Source organism: Myotis nattereri (genome assembly GCF_964212035.1).
Source record: "Myotis nattereri genome assembly, chromosome: 15".
Lineage (NCBI taxonomy): Eukaryota > Metazoa > Chordata > Mammalia > Chiroptera > Vespertilionidae > Myotis > Myotis nattereri.
The window spans coordinates 20,927,266-20,950,592 of record NC_138090.1 but is presented as its reverse complement, the minus strand read 5'-3'; the positions used below and the strand labels follow the sequence as shown (position 1 = coordinate 20,950,592).

Sequence of the window (23,327 nt, the reverse complement as noted above, 5' to 3'; positions counted from 1 at the left end):
TCTATCCCTCTGTCACTTGATGTGGTTCTCTAGGGTTGTCAATCAGGGAGCTAGCTCCTACCATGACCAGGTGCAGAGGTGGTCACATGACTAAGGCTACCCAATCAGAATAGCCATTTTTCTTTTTTTCTTTTTTCACTGTCTTACCCAGCTGGAGGGATCTCTTTTTTTTTTATTTTTTATTTATTGCTTAAAGTATTACAAAGGGTATTACATATGTGTCCATTTTATCCCCCCGCCCTAGACAGTCCCCTAGCCTCCCCTATCCCCCAGTGTCTTATGTCCATTGGTTATGCTTATATGCATGCATACAAGTCCTTTAGTTGATCTCTTACCCCACTACCTCCTGCCCCCCAACCCTCCCCGGCCTTCCCGCTGCAGTTTGAGGCAGCTCTGCCTCTGTATCTATTATTGTTCAAAAGTTTATAATGGTCTCTATTATCCATGAATGAGTGAGATCATGTGGTATTTTTCCTTCATTGACTGGCTTATTTCACTTAGTATAATGCTCTCCAGTTCCATCCATGATGTTGCAAATGGTAAGAGTTCCTTCCTTTTTAGAGCAGCATAGTATTCCATCGTGTAGATGTACCACAGTTTTCTAATCCATTCATCTACTGATGGGCACTTAGGCTGTTTCCAGATCTTAGCTATGGTGAATTGTGCTGCTATGAACATAGGGGTGCATATATCCTTTCTGATTGGTGTTTCTGGTTTCCTGGGATATATTCCTAGAAGTGGGATCACAGGGTCAAATGGGAGTTCCATTTTCAGTTTTTTGAGGAAACTCCATACTGTCTTCCATAGTGGCTGCACCAGTCTGCATTCCCACCAGCAGTGCACAAGTGTTCCTTTTTCTCCACATCCTCTCCAGCACTTGTCGTTTGTTGATTTGTTGATGATAGCCAGTCTGACAGGTGTGAGATGGTACCTCATTGTTGTTTTGATTTGCATCTCTCGGATGATTAGTGACTTTGAGCATGTTTTCATATGTCTCTTGGCAGAATAGCCATTTTTCTGCTTCAGTGTTTGATTTAGGATGGACATGCGACCTAAGCTGGGCTAATCAGAGTCTTCCTGAGAGCACCTTGATTTATACCAGAGCTGGTGGAGAGGAAGTTCTCTCTTCTCTGTGGGTTGGGGAGAAGGAGGTAGGAAGTGTGGGAAGGTAGTGGGAGTGACCACCTTGCCAGGAGGATGTTAATTTGGAACCAGGGCCCCCCATCTTTCCCAGCTGCTGGAAAGAAACCTTTTTGCATTGGGGAGTCCTGGGTTCTAGACAGGATTCCTCTACTTTCTAGCTGGGTAAACACAGGCAGGCCACCTAACTTCTCTGAGATTCAGTGTCCTTAACTGTAAGTGGGTCTGATGTCTGATTTTCAAGATATTGTTTTGGTTCACTAACATTTACTGAAGATTTGCCGTTTGCCAGAAATGTTACACATACCCTCACCAAAAGCTGGTGCCACAGTAGTGACTTCTAGGCACATCAGGCAGTGAGGCCTGGTGTGGTAACACTGTCAGGTTTGGCTCCCAGCTCTGATAGATGGTGATTAATTTTCTGGGGGCCTCCATGGACAAGCTTCCCAGCTCCTCAGAAAAGCCTGCCACACCGACCCCTCTTGGTTTCCCATTCCTGAAAGGGAGAGGCGAGCCTTTCCTCCCGCTCGTGCCAATGTAGTGGTCACCTTACCTCATGACCAAATAGACTATGGTTGGACCTTGGGGGACTAGCCCCAAAACTATTATTCCAATATGGTCCGTCTATATGTTCCACCTGCCCAAAATGGACCAACTAAAATGGTAAAGTTCATTTTGGGAAGACTTCTCATGGTCATTCTCCAGTAGTCCCTTAATTAATCCCTTGGCTTTCAGTACAAAATCCAGAAGCCTTAAAGGGACATTTTTGGATGCCAGTCTTCCTAAATTTTGTTTCTTCCCTTGATACATGCAATAGCTAAATGGACCATTCCATCGACCTACCTTGTACTTCCCCACTGTTGTCCCTAAATATAGGTACTTCTCCCAGACAACTCCTCTGACCTGCTCATCGTTTTCATCAATTATGCCACTCTACATTTCACCCAAATAAGCTCTCAGTTCCAAGCAGGCTCTACAAATAGATTGCCATTTGCACAGGAGATAAAACTTACTGTTATCACAACATTAAACTATAAGATCCTAGATGGCAGAGGCTATGTATTTCTTATTTTTCCTACTAAGACACTAACAACACTGTGTAGGAAACATGCTAGATATTGGATCACTGTTTGTTGAATGAATGAAAAAAATTTGTTTTGAAAGCATTCACCGTCTGGCTTCCAGCCTGGAAATTGTGGGTCATGGTTTCAATTCGGTTACATATACATTGTTACATTTGATCTCCATAACAATTCTAGGAAATAACAGTATGATCATCCCCATTTTAGCAAAGGAAAACTCAAATGCCAAGCAATTTGCCCAAATTTGGTCCCTGATTTGCGAGATTCCAAGGCGGGTGTACTGCACATGTGTGAGTGCATATGCCTGTGTGATGTTGAGGTTTCAGTTGCTCCTGTCTGAGTCACTCCTTTGTTTGGGTGTTTGGGTGCCAATCTGAATAACTCATGGGGCATATTTCCCAGCATCTTTGCTTGGCTGCTAATTGGAGCGCTGCTAATTCTGCTCACGGCAGAGAATGCAAAAACACTTATGCCTCAGACAGTCCAGGCTGCTCTAACAAAGTATCATCAACTCAGTGGCTTACCAACAACAGAAATTTATTTCTTATAGTCGACTCTAGGGGCTAGAAGCCCAAGACCAGAGTGCCAACATGGTCAAATTCTCATAAGGGCCTGCCTTCTGCTGGGCCCACCTCTCACTGTGTCCTCACACAGGGAGAAAGACAGGAAGCAAACTCTCTCATGACTCTTACAGGGGCATTAATCCCACTCAGGAGGGCTCTACCCTCAGGGCCTCATCTTATCCTGATTACCTCCTAATATCCACCTCCTATTACCATCACATGGTGGGTGTTAAGATTTTAACATATGAATCGGGTGGGTGGACATTCAGTTCTTAACAATTTATTTTTTCTCCCACAAGCAAATCTAGATGCGAAATATAGTGATCTATCTTTTCTCCATTGTTATAAAAAGGAGGAAAGCTACTGAGTATTTGTCAATCATCTCATTCTTTCATCACTGGCAAGTGGGGGGTAGGGAAAGGAAGCTAATGTTTATCGATGGTTACCACGTACGAGGCATAATGCTGTGTGCTTTAAGTACATTATTCTCTTGAACAGCACCCACTCATCTTAAAATACTTTATTCAAGTATCACTTTCTTGCATGTACGCTGTCTTCGCCATTCCCTTCCATCATGGAACTGACCCCTTTCTACTTTGGGCTCCCCTCTGCCCTTGAACATTGCCTCGCTGGAGTCAGTGTTGCATATCTGGGTGTCTGTTTCTGCCTTTCTTCTAGTCTATTGGTGCAGAACGGAAGCCACCAGTCACAGTGCTGCTGAGCATTTGAAGTGTCCGGTTCAAATTGAGATGTGCTGTGAGTGTAAAATGCATGTCAGATTTGGAAGTCTTAGTATGAAAAATAGAATATAAAATATCTCATTAGTAATCTCTATGTTGAAATACTAACATGCTGTATATATTAGGCTATATAAAGTATTTTTAAAATTAAATTTCCTTGCTTGATATCTAACTCCAGACCACCTGTAGGCCCTTCTCATGGCCCTCTTTCCACGAAACCCTGCATTTACTCCTAGTAATTGCCTCCACACCCCAAGCTTCCCATCACACCATTGTACATCCTTCTTCCTTTCCATCCAACCCAAGATTGTCAGGTTGATATTCAAAGATCTCCAAACCTGGGACTCACTTCCCATCATGCATGTCTCCTCCGCGTAAACCCCGCACACGTGTATTTCAGCTACACTTTTCTACTCTCCATTCTTCCAATATGTCCTTCAAAAGTTCTCACCTCTTTGCTATTGCACAAATGTTTTGCCATGCCCTAAACGACTTTTGAAAAGTTTGCCTCCATTACTACCGTGACTTGATCCACGCTGCTGAAAAGAATTTATTTCCAACTGCTGGACCTCTTCCCTGTGCTCAGGTTGTAAGTGAATATGTGGGCTTTCGTTTAGGCTCCAGGGTTTGCTGCTGGCCTGTGTTTAATGTGAGGCCATGAAGTTTACATGGAGCACATGAGCAGTAAGTGAGGATGTCAGAGAAAATCCTGTGTGCAGGGACTTTGTAAGCATTACACTGACAATACGACTAACTTTTCTGCTTTGTAAACTGAGCTCGATGCATGTGGCATTTTGTTGACATGGGACTAGCTCTATTTTCTTTTGGCTTCCTGCTGAGAAATATGGTAAACAAGGTTAAGCCTCCCTAATCACAAATTCCTCTTTTGTGAAGTCTTAGCCTTTGGAGATTTACTTTTGCGTATCTCGTTGATGGCCTTGAGGATATTAGATCAAGAAAGTAAAAATGGTGGAGATGTGTGAGTTTCAAAATCAGCACTTCACTCAAACACTTGGAGGGAGGGGCAGGGGAAAAGTGCTTCTTGATAGGCATCTTATTTGCTACAATGCAAAACAAATTGACAGACATATCCTTGAAATCAGAGGAAACAGAATCCCTGAAGTATTTCTAGTGACCAAATGGTGGTAATTTGAAAGGCATCACATTTTAGTCTTATTTAAGACAAGAGAGCATGGTAGGGCAGTTAACAGCATGGATTCTAGCGTGGTTAAAAAGAATCCTGGCTCCAACACTTACTTGCTGTCTGATCTTAGGCAAGGACAAAACCTCTTTATGCTTCAGGCTTATCACCTATAAAATGGGCATAATGATAAAGCCTACTTCTCAGGGCTGTGGGGAAGATAAGCGAGTTAATGCATATGTATGTAAACTCTCCCCTCCCTCACCAAATATTTTTATTGATTTCAGAGAGGAAGGGAGAGAGAGAGGAGAGAGAGAGAGAGAGAGAGAGAGAGAGAGAGAGAGAGAGAGAGAGAAACGTAAGGATGGGAGAGAATCATTGATCGGCTGCCTTCTGCACGCCTCCCACTGGGGATGGAGCCCACAACCTGGGCATGTGCCCTGACCAGGAATCGAACCGTGACCTCCTGGTTTATAGGTTGATGTTTAACCACTGAGCCACGACAGCTGGGCTGTATATAGCTCTTTTAACAGCATATAGTAGGTGCCTTATAAATGCCATTCTAATTATTATTATCCTATATAATAATCCTATATAATAAAAGGCTAATATGCAAAGAGACCGAACAGTGGAATGACAGGTCGCTATGATGCGCACTGACCACCAGGGGGCAGATGCTCAATGCAGGAGCTGCCCCCTGGTGGTCAGTGCTCTCCCACAGGGGAAGTGCAGCTCAGCCAGAAGCCAGGCTCATGACTGGTGAGTGCAGCGGTGGTGGCAGGAGCCTCTCCCACCTCTACAGCAGGACTAAGGATGTCTGACTGCTGACTTAGGCCCACTCCCCGCCATCAACTGGACATCCCCCAAGGGTTTCTGGATTGCGAGAGGGCGCAAGCCGGGCTGAGGGACCCTCCCCTCCCCCCACCCCCGCTGAGTGCCCGAATTTCATGCACCGAGCCTCTAGTTATTATATGAAGTCTTTAGTAGTTCTTTTATTCAGTTGTTTTATTTTCTCACTTGAGGAAACTTGAATGTCTTTTTAAAGGCTTGTCTCATCTCTACCCTACATTTTCTATGTTGTCTCTAGTTCCTCATCCTCTTTTAGCCACCTGTTCCTTATATTTCAGTATGTGGTTTTCCAACAACTACTGGTGTGGAGCGATTGATGCCAGGCAGGGTTATGCTATGCTGAATACTTTATTTATATTTTTGTGTAAACATAATTTGCTTTGTAGGCACAATATAACAAAAGCTCTAAAGCCACAAATACATTAGACAATGTTGCAATTCTCTCCAATCATGCTTAGATTACAGAGAAGCCTTCACAGTTCCTTTAAGGCAAACTGTTACCTTCTTAAACCTCCTTCAGGAAACCATCACATGAGGGGAAAGAAGGTGCTTGGGACGAGAGTGCAATACACAGATCGTTTTGATTCTCTTGTTTTCCTGTTTTTCGTGGCACTTAATTGATCATATTGGTCAAACTCTAGCTTTCTCATTCTGTATTCTGAGGAGACAGAAGGGTTGTTTTTTTTTTTTTTTTTAACCAACTGGCATTTTTTGTGATTATTCTATGAATCTTGCTAGTTGAGAAAATAGATTTGGGGAGGAATTACTTTTTTGGCTTCTCCTCTGGATGTAACAAGAATGTGGGGTCCCACTCACCTGGCCAGGAAGAGCCCTCATACGGCCACTGGCTCTTTGCTCCCCCAGCCCTAGAAAATGCCATTTCTGCCCAGCTCACCAGAATGTCACTTGGGTAGCTGGACAAAACGGGAGAAATGGTCTTCTTAAGACCTCATTGTCAACTTGGTTGTGGGAGAAAGAATGACCAAAAATGCAGCGTTTGGCAGAGGTGTTGGGATAACACCTCAACATCATCTCTCTAAACGGCACAGAACGGGGATGCTGGGGAGTCCTGGGGTACAGGGAGAAGAGGATGGTGTGTCCTCTTTGCGATACTCTCATCTCTTCACATGAGATGGCAGCACCCTTTCTTCATATTCCTCACGGACATTCACAACGAGAGACTCTCCCTTCAGATAAATATTTGTTGCAAAAGGACTGAAAATGAAATAGGTAATTGCTGAGATGCATTTTTCATCACGTTGAGGAAGAGTTGGTCTACCCTTAGGGCTCGTTGGTGGAGAGATCGGGCAATGTAGACCCCCCCCCCCCCCCCCGCAATATCTTCCAGAATGTAAAGTGAGCTGGGGTGCTAACCCTGTGGGCTTCTTGTGTTCCCAGTTTGGTTTAGGAGGAATGGAGTCACCCTTTTGGGAGGAGGGAATGAGGAGCCCCCTTGTGGAGACATCGAGCCTCTTTCTCTTCCTGCAGGGGAACTGTTCACCTCAGCCATGCCAAGTGGGGTGGGGCCAAGGGCAGCGTTTCTTAGAAGTTTAGGAGCCGGGAAATTGAACAAAAGGTGTGTAATCAAAGAGTTTGGTCCCCAGTTTGCCCAATGCAGAGTCCCTGCAAAGAATCTGCATCATCATTTTATATTTCAGAGGAGAGGAACCACGTATTTGGCATCTGATACTGAATTCTTATACCACTAGAATGTGTTACATGTTGGAACATGCTTTGGCAAGTAAAAGGATGCTCATTGATTTTTTTTTTCAAATATGGCCTACCACGGAGGTCTTCCTTGGGGGATCCACGGTAAACGTGGCTGTTCACTTCTAGGAAATGAATGTGGCAAAATTGGTAATACCAAAAGCAAGTGTGCAAACACAGGTGATTCTCAGTAATGATTTCCGAAATAGACCCACATGTGGTGAGTTTTCGTAAAACTAAAATACAGTATGTGGTGTGGAGAGGAGAGGATTTTGCTCATGCGATGTGGTCTCAGAGAGAAATCTCTGTGGCTGGTCTTCAGACACATGCTGTTGACCCATCTTTTATCCTGAAAACTTCACATCTGTTTCCCTGTGTTTATGGATAAGAACCAGTGAAGGGATTGAGCATCAGAGGGCGAGAGGACAGCAGTTCAACCTTCTGACCATAAAGCAGTTGAAGGAAGTTGGGGGAGAGGGAAAGTACTATTCGAAGAGATCATAAGTCTATGGGCTCATGAAATCATCTGGCCTATTCTCATTCTGCCAGCCAAATCGGCAAGTGCTCTCCATCAGAGGCATGGGTGGTTGGCAGTGAAAAGTGTTATTGGCCTGAAGAATTCTAGGATCTGGATAGTGCTCTGTGATGACACCTTTCAATCCAAACTTGTCTTTGCCCATGTCTAGTCTCCTAGGCATGGGGCCTGTGGGCTTGTGTTAATCAGACTGTTCTAGAACCATCGAGAAGGAGTCAAAGATGGATGGTTTTGAAACAGGAGATAGGAGAGTGTAATACACAGAGGGGAAGGGACATAACACTGCATGGGATGGGGTTGGCACTTAATTTCAAAAAACAACAGTGATCAAAGCTTTTTAGCTCAGCTGACTGCAGACAAACACGACACGCACTGGACTACAGCGTTTGTTCACTGGGGCACAGAAGAGCTTTCTTCAGTTGCTCCTCTTCTTTCAAACCATCCTTCGTTCTTCTGTCCAGGTCCTGGGTTACTGGATAAAGGGCATCCGCTCCTTGTTCTCGCTGTCCCCCTCATGGTCCTCCTCCTCTTCTCCAGCCTCGCTGGTCTCCGTGCTGTCATTGGCCATCTGTAATTCAACAGTAGACTTGTGAGAGGGCTCTGCAACCTAAACCCCACCTTTTCTGAGCATCTGATGAAGCCACTTGGAAGGACTTCTTTAAGGGCCAAGAGCTAGGAAACCCTGCACTGCATGCTTCCCCCGGAAGGCAGTGTGGTATTAGCTACCTTATGTTGGGCACCCCAAGAAGCAGTCTCCGAGCGAAGGATTTGAGTGCATACATTTGGAATTTGGGAGATGATTCCTTTGAGCCTACTCTTCCATCCAGATGGGCTGTAGCCTCCACCTACTCTAGAGATACTCCAAACACAGGTCTGAGTTGGCCCACTCTCCATCATCTCTGTTTCCTTAAGTCCCAGGGTAAAAGTCCTCCTGAGATTCAGGGACAAGGGCAATGATATATGAGCCAAGGCAGGTTTTCAGTTCTCACATTAAAAGGTCTGCCTTTCAGACTCTGCTCTGATAAGACCCCCCTGCCCCCACCACACACACACCTTTGTCGTCAAATAGGCCTTCCCCCGAGCCCTAGAGCCCAGCAGGACCTCATGGGTAAAGGAGACGGGTGGGAAGCCAGTGCCAGCGATTTGACTTGAAAGCACCAAGTAGACCAGGATACCTCTCTACCTGTCTGCCTTATACTGATGGGGCTGGAACAGACTTGGTCACATGTTTAAAGAACACAGCACAGGTGCACAGAAGACCAGATACCAGCCATCTTCTCCCCCTTACCCTGGTCCCTCATCTGCTTAAAACACTTGTTGGCACAGACCTGGAACTATATTCATATGGTTATCAGCGACTCAGACATTGTAAAATGCCCTCTCATTTAACAGTCCTTCATTGAGAAAAATGGCCATCATACCTAAACTATATCATGGTTATGAAAGCCCAGTAAACAGTTTTAAAAAATACATGCCTTACCCTAAAACATGCAAGACATTTTAGGTCTTGCTCTTTCATACATGACGGAAGCAGCTCCAAGATTAAACATGTGAGAAAACAAAAACCCTAAGTATTTTCTTTGTCACACCTTTCCTAGAATTTAGTGTGTGTGAGACAATGTTTTAGCATATCATTCTAATTGAGAATTTATCAATTTCCAATTTACAGACGGGGACTGTAAATTGCAGCAAGTAATTGTGGCAAAGTAATCGCCCAGGTCACACACAGGAGCTCAGAGCTGAACTTTGAATCATGCCGTCTGGTGAAAGCTGCCGTGTTGACTGCCACACGAGTGCCTAGCCCCTCCCCCTACCTCAAGTGGCCATTGCAAGAGCCTGTGGGATGTGAGTGACATGCTTCATTCCCGGTGAGATCCCTGGATAGAAGGGTTTTTATCTCGATCAGAGAAAACAAAAGCAATGCAATCATCAGAAGCCATCTCAGAGGCAGTTGGCATCAATCTGTCAAGTATGTGCCTGTGAATTTATTAGATTTTTTTTTTTTTTTTGCCAGGAATTCCTCCTGTTCGTGACAGCCAATAGATGGCATTTGTCATAGACACAGGTCATTGTTCCTATCCTTTCCTGACTGCCCTCAGATTGCTCTTGGAATGCTCTCACGGAAGACGTTTCCGTCCCTTCTCAGCATTTATCTCAGTTTGTGGCATCCCTTATTTGCGCCACCCTTTGATTATCGCTGGTCACCTCCGCCAGCCCAGGACCTGCCCCACCTGTGCCTGCACCTGATCAGACCTCTTGTGTCGAACTGAACGGACCCCTCTGCTTTTGACTCACCAGGGGAGTCGGGGTCTTCTCTACATCCAGAATTAACTTGCCAATGTTCCCTCGGTCATGGATCCGCTGCATGGCCTCCTTCACCTGAGAGGAAGAAAAACCGAAACACAGGTTAGGTGCCCTGTCTCCCTAGGGCAGAGGGACTGGACAAGCCCAGCCACCACATTCCCACCAGGGGGCGCTGTGGTTCAAGTTTAGTGGCGAAACCTGAGCTGGGTTTGGATGTTGGGTGCAAATAAATTCTGGTTGTGTCACGCACGCTCATCTGTACAAGCAACTTGGTCTCCTGGGTCTAAAATATGAGGATGATTGTCCCTAAAATAAGTAAATTAAAATTTATTTTTTTAAAAAAGGGCTGTGTGTGAAGGGGTGGAGAGTTTACTGTGGAGTTCCAAGAGTTGTGTGCTGCAGAGTGTCAGGGCACTTTAGCTGGAATAAATTTTGACCAATACAATTATTTTTGAGGGTCATTTGTGACCTGCCTACCTAAATGTTTTATTACTCTGCTTACGGTTTGGTTAAATGACTCATTCCCTGGGCTGAACTACGTTTTTAAAAAAATTCCCATGATTCCTAGTACAGGGTGAACATTTTATGTTCAAGTAAGTAGATATTTCCAGGGAAATATTCTAGTATTCTCTCCAGAAAAGAAGACCTTCTGTGTTGGGTTCTCCCCCCTCCCCCCCCCCCCCCCGCAAATGATGGGGGCCAACAGATGTTTCCTGGGATCCTTTATAAAAGCAGGGTTTGACACTCTACTTTATGCTTTGGGCATTTTATTACGTTGCTGTGTGGAAAACGAACTGTAGGGGGTGCTCTGAGTATTAAACCAGATAAGAAAAGGGCAAAAGAGCCCAGTGCTTGGCATGGGTATGTCCTTCACATCTCTTAGTGATTTCTAAATGGAAATTCAACATTTTTTAAAAAAGTTTCAATAGATTTAGCCTAAATATTTTTCCTAAAGTCTCAAATTTTTAAATATTTTTGTTCATTCATTCAGCCCACAATATTCATTAAATGTTGCTTAGAGGCAAGAGGCCATGTTTTAAAAAAATTAAAAACTAAGTGAGGGTGTCTGCCTTTGAGGAACTCAATCTGGGGCTGATGGAACAGTGTTTGCTTATATAAAAACCAAAGCCATTTTCTCATTTGGGTAAAAACTTGACAGAGCCATTAAAATGTGTGCATTCTAATTGCTTTCCCTGGGATTTTATCCTAAAGACATAATTCAAGTTATGGGGGAAGAAACTTACCACACAAAAGACACTCAATCACAGCATTGTTTTCATGGGAAAACATTAAAGCAACTTATGTGTCACAGATAAAGGGAATGGTTAAGTAAACCATGATTCTTACATTTTTCTACTGAACGGAAATGTTACGTAGGTGTTAAAGTGCTAATTACAAAGAATATACAGCAGGATAAAATGCCTTTATGATATTGCTAAATGAGAAAATCAAGATGCATATTTTTATTTGCATCCTCATAAAAACATGGACATCCGAAAATAACTAGGTATATGCTAAAACATGATGTAAGGGAAATGTGTGCCTTTTAACTCTCGTGTCCAAACATTGTCATTTGGTAACAAGTAATCAAATCTGTATTCAATATAAATTAAGTGCATCTCTAAATATAGTCTTTGGATAGAATCAGCATCTATAATATACTGATAGTGTCATATGTGTGCTAAATTTCTTTTTTTTTCTTTACTGATTAAGGTATTACATGTGAGTCCTTATCCCCCCCATTGCCCCCCACCTCCCCACTCATGCCCTCATCCCCCTGATTGCTAAATTTCTTGATCATAATACATAATCCAGTGGATTTCTTCTATTTCTGTGGTGAACATTGCTTTGCAAAGTACTCTCATAGTTGGTCATAATAGCAGCTGCCATTTACTGAGAATCTTTGAATATTGCGGCAGGCAGCTTCTAATGGTCACTTCCTGACATGCCCGTGTGAATGTGGGCTAGACTTAGTGACTAGCTTCTAATGAGTAGAATACAGCAAAAGTGATGGGATGTCATGTCCAAGATTAGGTTATAAAAGACTATGACTTCTGTCTTGCAGTCTCTCTTTTTCTCTGACTCTTCTTGCCTTCTTCCTCTGATGACACAAGCTGCCCTGTTGTGAGCTGCCCTATCTCCACAGGCCCACAGGGCAAGGCCAACAGCCAATGAGAGAGCTTAGAAGCAGGTCCTTCCCCAATTCAGCCTTGAAATGAGACCAGAACCCTGGTTGACAGCTAAGCCATGCCCAGATTCCTCACACACAGAGACTGTGAGATTGTAAATGTTGCTTTAAGCTAATAACTGTTGGGGAGGGGTAATTTGTTATGCAGCAATCGATAACTAATACATTCTTATCTTGCATACATAGTTCTTACCTTACAAGTTATATATCATACCCATTTTGTAGATAAGTACCTCAGTGCCAAAGGGATAAACAATTTGTCCTAAGATTCTATATCAGCATTAGAATTGTGGTTCAAACTCAGGTTTGTCAGATTTCAAAACTGATGCTTTTCCTGATTCTGCCCAGACCATATTGCTTGGTTTGATTCTCAAAGTCAGAGGGAAGTGGTAGGTAACATCTCACATAATGATTTCCCAGAATTCAGTGGTTTATTACCCCGGCAAGTCATTAAACACCTGGAAACTTCTTAGAGATTAGGAACAATTTTTCGGCTGCTTCTCCAATAAGACAGAGCCCAGGGAAGCAGAAAAGGCTGTTTTCTTGCCAGGTAATGCTTATTGTGATACTAGAAAAAGGAAAAAAAAAAAGCCCCCTGCAGGGCTGGCTATAATCTGCCTATTCTTTTAGACATTTCTTTCTGAAATGCACCGAGTCCTTGAAGTCCCTAAGTGGGGGATGGAGAGAGAGTTAGGAGTTTTTCCAAGAGAAGTCTGACTCCCAGTCGTGCTGCTTGAGTTTACAGCATCTTAGCTGCTCTTGGAGATGTGAAAGAGTCCTTTTGATGATAACTTAGAAAGAAAAAAACTACCATTTTTTGATCAATTCTTTATCCGGCACAGTGTGAGGCATTTTATAGATGTTGCTTCATTTTATCTGTACACCAAGCCTTTGAGATGAGTATTGGCATTACAGTTCCACAGACAAGAAACCCAGAGGTTTCTGTCCTGTCTATCCTGTGTCCCAGAGTCCCTGGCAACCTTGGTGGCCTGCTGAGTGCTGCCTGGGTGGCCTAGTGGAGTCTGCTCAGAATCAGGGTGTGGTTCCCCACACCCATTCTGAGATTCCACAGCCAGCTGCATGGCTGGCTAGATCTGGTCTTAGTAGCTGGATTTTCCAGAACTAGGGATTCTGGGCATACTCAGGCCATCTCCACTGGAGCTGGTTTCTCATCTATACAGTGGGAAGGAATTTGAGCCACGTCATTCGAATACCTTAAGAGTCCAAAATCCTGAGTATGGAGGCCATCTGAGCCTTTTCTGACACTTCTTGTCCTGTGGAAGCCATCGTAATACCGTCCTAAGTGGATGGCGGCAGGAGGCAGTGGGAGCATCACTTTGTACTAGGTTCTGCTTTGACTCAGTAATGTCACTCCATCAAGTCACATCATAACTTTGTTCCTCAACTTTTTTATATGTTAAGTGATAATTGCTATTCTATCCATTCCCTTATTCAGTCAGTCAGTCAGTCAGTCAGTCACCCAAAGGTGCCAAAGCCCTATCCCAGGAGCTGTTTATAGAGTAATGGGTGAAACAGATATGCTTTCTCTATCCTAAGGGAATCCCAGTTTTATTTATTAAATAGGCTAATCATCATAATAAGAATTTCACAATTTAAAAAATATGTTCCTGATTTGTTTATTTTGTCCTCACATGGATCCTGGCCTATCAGAGTTGATCCTGTACCATTGGTTCATGCATCAGCAAAGTCCATTGGCATTCAAGATGGCATGCAAGCATGAAAATATAATTCGCTCAGACCATGTTTGCAGAGGACTAGTAGTCATGATCATTCTTATTTCTGTCTGCAATGTTACTAGAAGAAGTGGGGTTTCTGGAAGCCTGGTAAAATGATGGTGAGTAAACACTTACAAGATCCCCTCCCCTCATGAAGTTTATGATCTTACAGGAGACACAGCCTTAGTCAACCAAAGACTGACTCAAATAAATGTAAGATTGTCCTTGGTAACTCTACAATGGTGTCATGAGAATGTGGATAGGGGATTTGATCTGGTTGGGAAGATTAGAGAGGGTTTCTTTAAAGAAGTGATAATTTAGCTGAGATTTAAAGGATGCACAGGATGTACCTAAGACAAGAAGGGAGAGAGGACCATTTCAAGCACAGGGAGAAGAATGTGAAAAGAGAGACTGAATAGGGGCTAGTGGGCATGGGTACAAGGAGCAAAAGTAAATGTGGGACAAGATGCTGGGAACATTGGCTGAGGTCTTTGGTACTATATTCCAAAATTTCCAAGGATGCAGCAGCCACATCAGATCATACAACTCTAGAATATCTTCTAGTCACCTTCTAACTGAATAGTCAGTTCCTTCACACTTGGGTAAAGAGGGTCTCATTTAATGTTTCATAAAATTCAATTTCCTTTTGAATGACGTGTAAGGCACAAAGTCATTAGGATACAAATGACACCACTTAATAATCAAAGCATTGGGCTTGTGTTATGAATAATAATAAGGCTGGCCACCTAAAAAAGGAATAAAATAAAGATGGATTATTCCATGGATCACTGTGCTGATTAGATGATAAATTAAAAGATTTGAAAATAAGAAATGAGTAATACTGCAATTAAGAAGCACATCTACCAAAGTTATCTACGATATTAACAATGGCCATCTTTGGGATTCTGTAAAATCCAAAGTGGGTGTTGGAAAGTAACACGTTCATTGCACGTAGACTTGGAATCTGGAATTTCTGTGTTCTGTCAAGTAGCTACAGGAGTTGAAAGGGAGTGAGCCCCAGAGATTTTGACATCGATGGAAGAGGACTGGAGAAGTGAAACATCAGGGATTATGGACTCTCCCACTGGAAAGGCAGAGAAAAGATTTTAACACTCAAGTTCTTTCTGGACCAGTTGCATATGGGATCTTTGCAGTAATGTAGGGAGGACCCTCTCATGCATGTGGCATTCCCATAAATATGTATGTATTAAATTTGGTTTTATTCTCTTGCTAAAAAAATAATGCATGGCATGGAGTAGGATCAGACAAGAGAGGTGACAGGGGTGCAAAGTTTAAGGCGGCTCACTCTCAAGGTCGTGCGAGTGCTGGGACAGAACCTGAGAGTGAGCACCTCCTTAAATATTGTACCCTTGTCACCTTTATTGCCCCAAGCTAGTCCGGCCCTGTAAGGATGGCTATTATTTTTAAAGGAAGGGAAACATTAAGTTGCTATCATAAGAGAAGTATCTGCTTGGCTACAGGACAGCCAATGGGGATGCTCCAAGAGGATTTTTTAAGAGGCCATTAGTATGAACACTAGCTTAGAAGAGGTCAAGAATGTTTTAAGAGTGAGGAAGAGAGGAATGCAAAAAGCAAGACAGTAGAATCTGAATGCAGTGGCCGATCCTTTTTCGCTGGGTACTTGGTTGACAGAGACCCTCTTGATCAAATATATATGATGGTCATGTTCTGCAGAAATCTACATTCTACAGTCAAGCCAAAACTATATCTTTTTATCCTACTATATTTTGAACTATAGCAAAAGATGAAAAAAAAATCTAATGAATTATGAATTGCCTCCACTGTTTGTTTTATTTTCTTTAACAATGTTTCCCAGGGTTGGATTTGGATGGTTGAATAGAATTTAAGGGGAAACCCAAAGGATGCTTATTCCAGCATGTGAGTGAGGCCTGCGAGGAACATAAAAAGGTGCAGGAGATGATCTCTGTTTCCTGCAGAAAAAGACCTTTGAGTTGTGATGGGGCACAAAAGAGGAATTTATTGGGGATGGGAGAAGGATGAAAACCAGGGAAAACGACTGAGAGGAAGTAACTTTTAGACTGAGACTTGAAGGTCAAGTAGAAGTTTGTGACTCAGCTAAGTAGAAGGACAAATAAATCATCTAATTAAATATTGCCTTACTCAGAAAATGAGTCAGTGATGGCACAGAGCACTGAGGGTGACGATGGTGAGTTACACTCTGAAAATCCTCATGAATCTCTTAAGCTCTCCAAGTGTGCTGACATGGGCTAAGAAATAACCCGAGCTCCCACTGCTCCTGATATTCCACTCGATAGTGGCAGAGCTTACAAAATATAAGTTCAGCTGGAACGTTATTTGAATATTTTACCCAAATCCTCCAACCGGGGAGCGATACTCTATTTCTATCTGGAACACTCTACCTTATTAATGATGTAGCTACCTTTCCTCCAGATACTTTTGGTTTTATTTATTCACGGATTAGTAACTATACCATTCTATGCCCCCGGAACGTTTTCACCTGGAATTGCCAAATATGAGAGCTGGTGGAAGAGGGTTAGACCTGTAAGGAGTCCAAAGACCCTTCAAAGTCGTGAAAGTTTTCATATAGGTAGCCATCCTTTCCAAAGGAAGGCAGCCGGACCTGCTGACATTTAGAAGAGTCTAGTTGAGAAGGCAGAGGCCATCTCTCTTTAGGCTTGGAGAGAATGGGCTTGTTTGCAGGTATTTGGGGCATTTTTTAGTGCCTTAAGGGAACTGAGATATGTTGACTATGCCATTTAGACATAGCTGTAGTTTAGACAGGTGATAGTGTGGCAAGGGTGCAAAATTAGAGGTGGCCAACAGAGGCAGCTATGCCTGAGACAAATTGTCTGGGACCTGCAGAATGGTCTAAAGTAAGGAGTGGAAATAAAAGAGTGATTGCCTAAGAGGCATTTGCCAGCAGCATGCTTATAAAAAGCTGTTCCTCCACCACTTTTACTGAAGGGTTTTTTGTTTTTTTTCATGGATCCTCCCCCATAGTGGGGAGGATGCAGGGAGGCTATAGGCTCTGCACCTATGACCATAGGGCTATAAGAATCACCAGCTGCTCATATATTGTATTAGGAGAAGGTGAGAGTCTCAAAGAGCTGAATCCAAAGATCAGGTAAACTTAAAGGTTGAAGCAGGGGTGGTGGGGGATGTAGTTCATTATCATCACAGCTGATGACATATGACGAATGCTTAGCAGGTGCTGTCACAGAGCAAAACACCTTATATGCTTGATCGCATTGTGTTGCATCAACCCTGTGAGGTACGTGGGAGGTTGTCAGACTGTCAATCAGAAGTACATAAAAATACTCTCCCTTTTCTTCTTGCGTCCCTGCTGCTCGTGGAGAAGAGCAGAGGTTTAGCGAGGTTAAATGGTGTGCCCAAGGTCAAGGAGTGAAATATGGAGAAACCAAGCTTCTCATAGGATCCTGTATCACTCCAGAACTAGATGCACTGTTGCTAGGTTTGCAAGGCTAGGATGGAACCAGGGAGGGTGAGGGTTAGGAGAGAGGAAGGAAGGCTACAGGGCTCTGGGTAAGTGCCCTGTAGAGCCAGTAGTGCATTATTCCCTCTGTACTTCCATTTGCATCTTGCTTCCTCCTTGGTTATGACACTTATTTCATTCTCTCTTGAAGAATTTCTGCACCTAGGGACTATTGACATTTTGAGTCTGATAATTCTTGGCTGGCAGGTCGGGGGGGGGGGGCTGTCCTGTACTTTATAGGGTGTTTGGCAGCATCTCGGGCTTCTACTCACTAGATGGCAATAGCACTTCCCAGGTGATGAGCAAAAATGTTTCCAGACATTGGCAATGGTCCCCCGGAAGGCAAAATCGCCTCCAGTTGAGACCTACAGTGTGATGTGAGCGAATCCCCCATCTCCATCTGTGGGCTCTTCCAGGGCAGGCACTTGCCTCACCTCAGTACCCTCAAGGGACCTTGGACTTGCCACAGGAGATTGGGTTCTGCTCCATCCTTAGGACTGGGAAGAGTGTGTGGCACACAGCAGATGTGGTACACAGGACCACACAGTATGGTCTCTGACCTGAGTGCTCAATGGTTAGATTTGGTTTTCTCAAAGTGTGGACTGGAGACCGCCTGCATCAAAACCATCAAGGGTGGCTTTAAAAGTGACGCATTGGCCTCACCCCACACCTATTTGTTGCAACTGTGATTCAGAGGCTCTGAATTTCAGACCCTTGAACTTACTTGGTGCTTCATTTAATAAATATCATCGATTGTGCACCATGAGTCAGGCACTGGGGTGGCTGACTCACGACAGACACAGGAAGGACAAGCCCCCTGCTTGACTAAGATCCCCCGAGAAGCTGGGCTGGTATTTGGATAGGACCCACTTGAACACTTGGCTTAATATCATTTCGTGATGGAAAGTGGCAGAGAGCCACAGCTGCAGCCCGCCCATTCTAGGGCACCTGAGGAGGAGTCAGGTGTCAGCTTTGGTTCTGCATGTTTGTGCAGAAATTAAACACCTTGAGTTCTGCTCTGTGCATTAAGAAACCTGCAGGATATTGCTTGACTATTAGTTAAACCCACTCAGTGTCTCTATGTAGCCCCTCAAAGGACTCAGCATCTGAGTTCCATCTGATTATGGTTCAAGGGGATGATCTCTGTGGTGGGGCCAGAGGAAGTGTGTGCGTAAGTTAGACTCAGCAGGTTACTCAGGCAACCCACAAACCATGATGTAATGAGCCAGATCTTACTGCAACATGAGCATAAAAATTAGCAGAGTTGCATGCTGGAAATGTAGTGGGAAGGCCTGTTTCATTTTGAGGAACAAAACAGTAGGATCTAGTATGAGCCAATGGCTAGTAGAGATGTGTACCCTTGCATTACAAAACGCAAATTAGCCTGACATAGCTCAGTGGTTGAGTGTAGATCTGCGAACCAGGAAGTCACAGTTCGATTCCTGGTCAGGGCACATGCCTGGGTTGGGGGCTCGATCCCCAGTGTGGGGTGTGCAGGAAGCAACTGATCAATGATTCTCTCTCATCATTGTATGTCTATCTCTCCCCCTCCCTTCATCTCCGAAATCAATAAAAATATATTTAAAAAAAACAAAACACAAATTAGTGCTCTGTCAAGTGAAAATAAAACATCCAGACATAAAACTGTAGTTGACTCTAACTACAACCAAGTGAACAACTGTTTGCATATGGATAAGGACCTGGAAATAATACCTTGAAAAATCACATCCAGTGTATATACAGCTAAACTAATGATTCTTTTCGTTAAAAAATATGACAAACCCATGGGAATGTTTGGATAGTGTATTTGTTTCCTAGGGCTTGTGAAACAAGGTACATCAAAGTGGGTGGCTTAGAACAACAGAAATTTCTGGCACAGTTGTGGAGGCTAGAAGTTGGAAATCAGGGTGTCAGTGGGACTGATTCCTGCTGAAAGCTCTGAGGGGGATCTTTTCCCACGTCTCTCTCCTGGCTTCTGGTGGTGCTGGCAATTCATGTGTGTGTGTGTGTGTGTGTGTGTGTGTGTGTGTGTGTGTGTGTGGTTTCATCTCCTGTGTTGACTCCGCTCTTGTCACTGCCCAGCTCAAGACCCCATCATCTCCCACCAGGATGACTTCCCCAGCCTCCTATTTGTTCTCTAAGGCTTAAGTTTTCCACACTCCAATCTGTCCTCCTTCTGCATTCACAGCCATGATTGCTGATACAGTCATGTTTCTTTTATGTCATAAATGCTAGCGACTGTGCTATAAATTTAGAAATGATAATGATGACTTAGTGCTTCTGATGACTAACACTGACCACTTAGCACACAAGCGGGGCACAGATTTTTCACGGGTAGTTCCTTGCTCCTCATTAGAACCCCATGGTGCATGTGTTATAATCATTCTCATTTTACACATACAGAAAATGAGGACCAGGGAGATTAATTAGCCTGCCTAAGGTCACAGACAAAGTAGGCAGACTGGCTAGAATTTGAACCTAGACTGTTTATGAAATATTGACAGATGGAATGATAGTATGTCTCTGGTTTGCCTTAAAATATTCCAGAAAAAATAATGGGAGAAGAGAGGCAACAAAGGAAATAAATTTGACCAAATGTCAATCACTGGGGAAGCTGAGTTGATGGGTATGTTGCTCTGAGAATAGTTGGGGGGGTAGGGGAGGGGGCGGTCAGTATTCTATTATTGCTACTTTAGAATATGTTTGGAATTTCCAAAAAGTTTATGAATGTGAACTTTGAGCTTTTTTCTCCAAACAACAACCATACAACAATTTCAGCACCCAATGCTCAACTGTTACACCCCTTTTAGGACCCCCAGCATATGTTTGATGATGATGTTATAAAAAGAGGATTTGGGTTCTTTAGAAGCTTAGTACTATAGAAGTTCAAGTGTTATTCTCTTCTCCCCAGATAGAAAAATGTATCCTTTTACCAAATAACCCAGTTCTGTGAGGGTAATAACTTCCGGTATTGAGCTCCTACTATGTGCCAGGTCCCGTTCATGGAGATGAACCCACACGGCCCTTGCCCTGGACAAGCCCACAGGCTGCCACAGAGGGGAGGCCACTAAACAGTAATTGCAATAGAGCGTGGGAAGAGCTATAGTCTATATAGGAAAGAAGAGGCGTGTGAGCCCAGGGGAGGAAATGACTCAATTTAGAGAAAAAATGGCAATACATTGTGTTTTCAGGAGTGGAAGGCATTTTGCAGGGAGGGAAAATATGCACGTGCTCTAGGCAAGAACAGAGTCCTGAATGGGAAGGGATGGCCCATCCAGGGAGTCAGAGTTAGGGAGGGGGCACCATGTGCCTGGGGGACACCTTGCACCCAGCTTTGTGAGCTGGGCTCTCTTCTGGGGGAAATAGGGAGCTAGAAGAGGTCTTCGCTTAGACATAATCAGAGGTGTGTCTTAGGAAGATGACCCAGCCAGTGATGTTGGCAGTTGGGGCACTGGTGGAGGAAAGACTGGGAGACCAGTGAGAACTGGGAATTAGGGATGTGGAGTGGAACTGATAAGATTTTAAGGTGGAATATAGAGATATATGCTGTCAACCCCCATCTTGCCTTTAAGGTCATTTCAGACTGTTTGGAAGCCATATAATTCCCCAAAGGGTGGGAAGATTCTCTAAAACGACTTATGTTTTGAAAGGTTCTCCATCAAACGGAGATGAGGTGGACATAATTTGATTTATTCTCACCCATATTCATTAGCGTTGGAAACATATGACCTGGAACCTTCCTGGTGCCAGTGTCTGTGTGACTCCAAAGTTTAATTTTTAATTATCCCTGCCTATTGGCAGAGGCACACAGGGGAACCAGGAGCGGGGGCAGAGGGTGCTAACCTTTTCCTTTCTTTCACTTGTCTATTAGCTGAGTTTTCCCCTCTAAGCACCAAGGCTAATCGCTGATGTCTTGAGGTCGTGTTGCCATAGCAACAAGACAAAAACCAGGCTCTTACATGGGGGGGGAAAAGTAAGTAGCTGAGGAGATGTTATCTTCCAGCTACTCAGCCAGCTGGGTTACATGAGGAGACAGCGAGACTGGACCACTCTCCTTCCGAACTGGGCTCACTGGGAGGTCAAACTGGACTGATTCCCGAGGGGCAGCTTGGAGAACAATCAGACCCCCTGGAGTCGTGAGGAAGGGTAGGTCTGGGAAGGTGCCCACAGTAGACAAAGAGTTTGGGAGAAGTGAGGTGGGTGTCAGTTCACTCACCCTCAGACACTGAAGTCATATCCAGAACAGATAGTGTGGGACATGTTCATAGAGGCTTTCAAAGGTCTTTAAAATGCCTTGAAAGATCTTCGAAATTCTCTGACCTAGTAATTCCGCTTCTGGGAATATATACTAAGGAAATAATCTTACATCTGGGATAATAAGAACACAAGCTTTATATCCAAAATGTTTGTTATAATTACAACAATAAAAATGAAATATCACCTCGCTGTTCAGGAACGGGAACAGTTGATACACCCAACGTTGGAATATTATGGGGCCATGATCGTTTAAAATGCTTATAAAACATCTATACGAGGGGAAAAACAGTCTACAAATTTTTTTACATAGTGTGATTATAATTTTTTAAATTGTCAAATGCTCAAACAAAAGAAAAGCAAAACAAACTCCCCAAATGCACACAGATAAAATATTGGAAGAAAAAAACCCAACAAAAAATATACAAAGGTTATTGTTGGATAATGAGAATATAGATTTTTTTTTGAAGGAGAATATTTTACTATAGGAAGATTTCCTAATTAAAAAATAAATTCTGCAATCAGGAATCAGTCATTTTCCTGATGATGGTCTCATAAGTGCAGATAACACAAGCCACTTATTCCACTTTTTTGGGGGGCGGGGGGCTCTTCTATGTGTCAGAGCAATTCTAGGCATAGTGGGAATTACAAAACCAAATGATATGTTGTCTGTGTCCCCATGGATTTGACAGACGAAGTCTATCAGCTTTTGGATGATTGTGCCATTGCACACTCTGAATGGACTTTGGCTCAACCCAGATACTCTGCAGGAACACACACCAGGCAGGCCTGTGTGCCCCATGGAGTCTATAATTAGCCTCATCCTTCTTTATTACTTGGGATTCCAGGCCAGTGTTAAAGAAATTACCTCATGGATGAAGTAAGCTTGGGAGAGTGTGGTTTATCCTTCTCACATGCAGGTGGCATGATTAGAAACCTGCCCTGTGCATCTGCCCGTCTTGTTTTCTTTCCCCCTGTTCATCAGTCTGCAGAGTCTTGGCACAATGAAGAGGCAGGGGCACGTGCCAGTGAGCTGCCCGTAGCTATTTAAGAAACTAAAGCAGACCCAGAATGATATGTGGACAAAAATAGTGATTTGAGCTCTGATTTCTATAGGTAATATAATGGTTACACTAATGATGAAAACGGTCATGTCTGTTAATTATTTACAACTTGCCAGTAGTAATCAGCTAACTGGTTTACAGGCAGCATCTTCTGTAATCTTCACAACTTTGCACATGGCAGGCACAGTATTTTCTACTTTACAGATGAGGAAATCAAGGATCCAAGAACTTAATATGCTCAAGGTCACATAGCTAAAAAAAAAAAAAAAAGGGGAAGAACTAGGATGGGACACCATTGCACTTTTAAAAATATATTTTGAAAATTATCTCAGAGAGGAAGGGAGAGGGTGAGAGAGCCAGAAACATCAATGATGACAGAGAATCACTGATTGGCTGTCCCCCACAAGATCCCACAAGGGATCGAGCCCGCAAACCCAGGCATGTGCACTAACCAGGAATCAAACCATGACCTACTATTTCGCAGGTCGATGCTCAACCACTGAGCCATGCTGCCCAGGCACCACTGCA

General features: G+C 43.6%; 1 protein-coding gene across 1 annotated transcript in view; it reads right to left on the bottom strand.

Moving 5' to 3' along the window:
* Positions 1-5,845: 5,845 nt before the first annotated feature.
* VAT1L (vesicle amine transport 1 like) overlaps positions 5,846-23,327 on the bottom strand; it is a 146,292-nt gene continuing 128,810 nt past the window's right edge. The window contains exons 8-9 of the mRNA XM_081108518.1: positions 10,053-10,136; positions 5,846-8,325 (exon numbers count right to left, since the gene is read on the bottom strand). Coding sequence (XP_080964644.1) covers positions 8,227-8,325; positions 10,053-10,136 — 183 coding nt within the window. The 3' untranslated portion in view covers positions 5,846-8,226. The remainder of the gene's footprint in view (positions 8,326-10,052; positions 10,137-23,327) is intronic.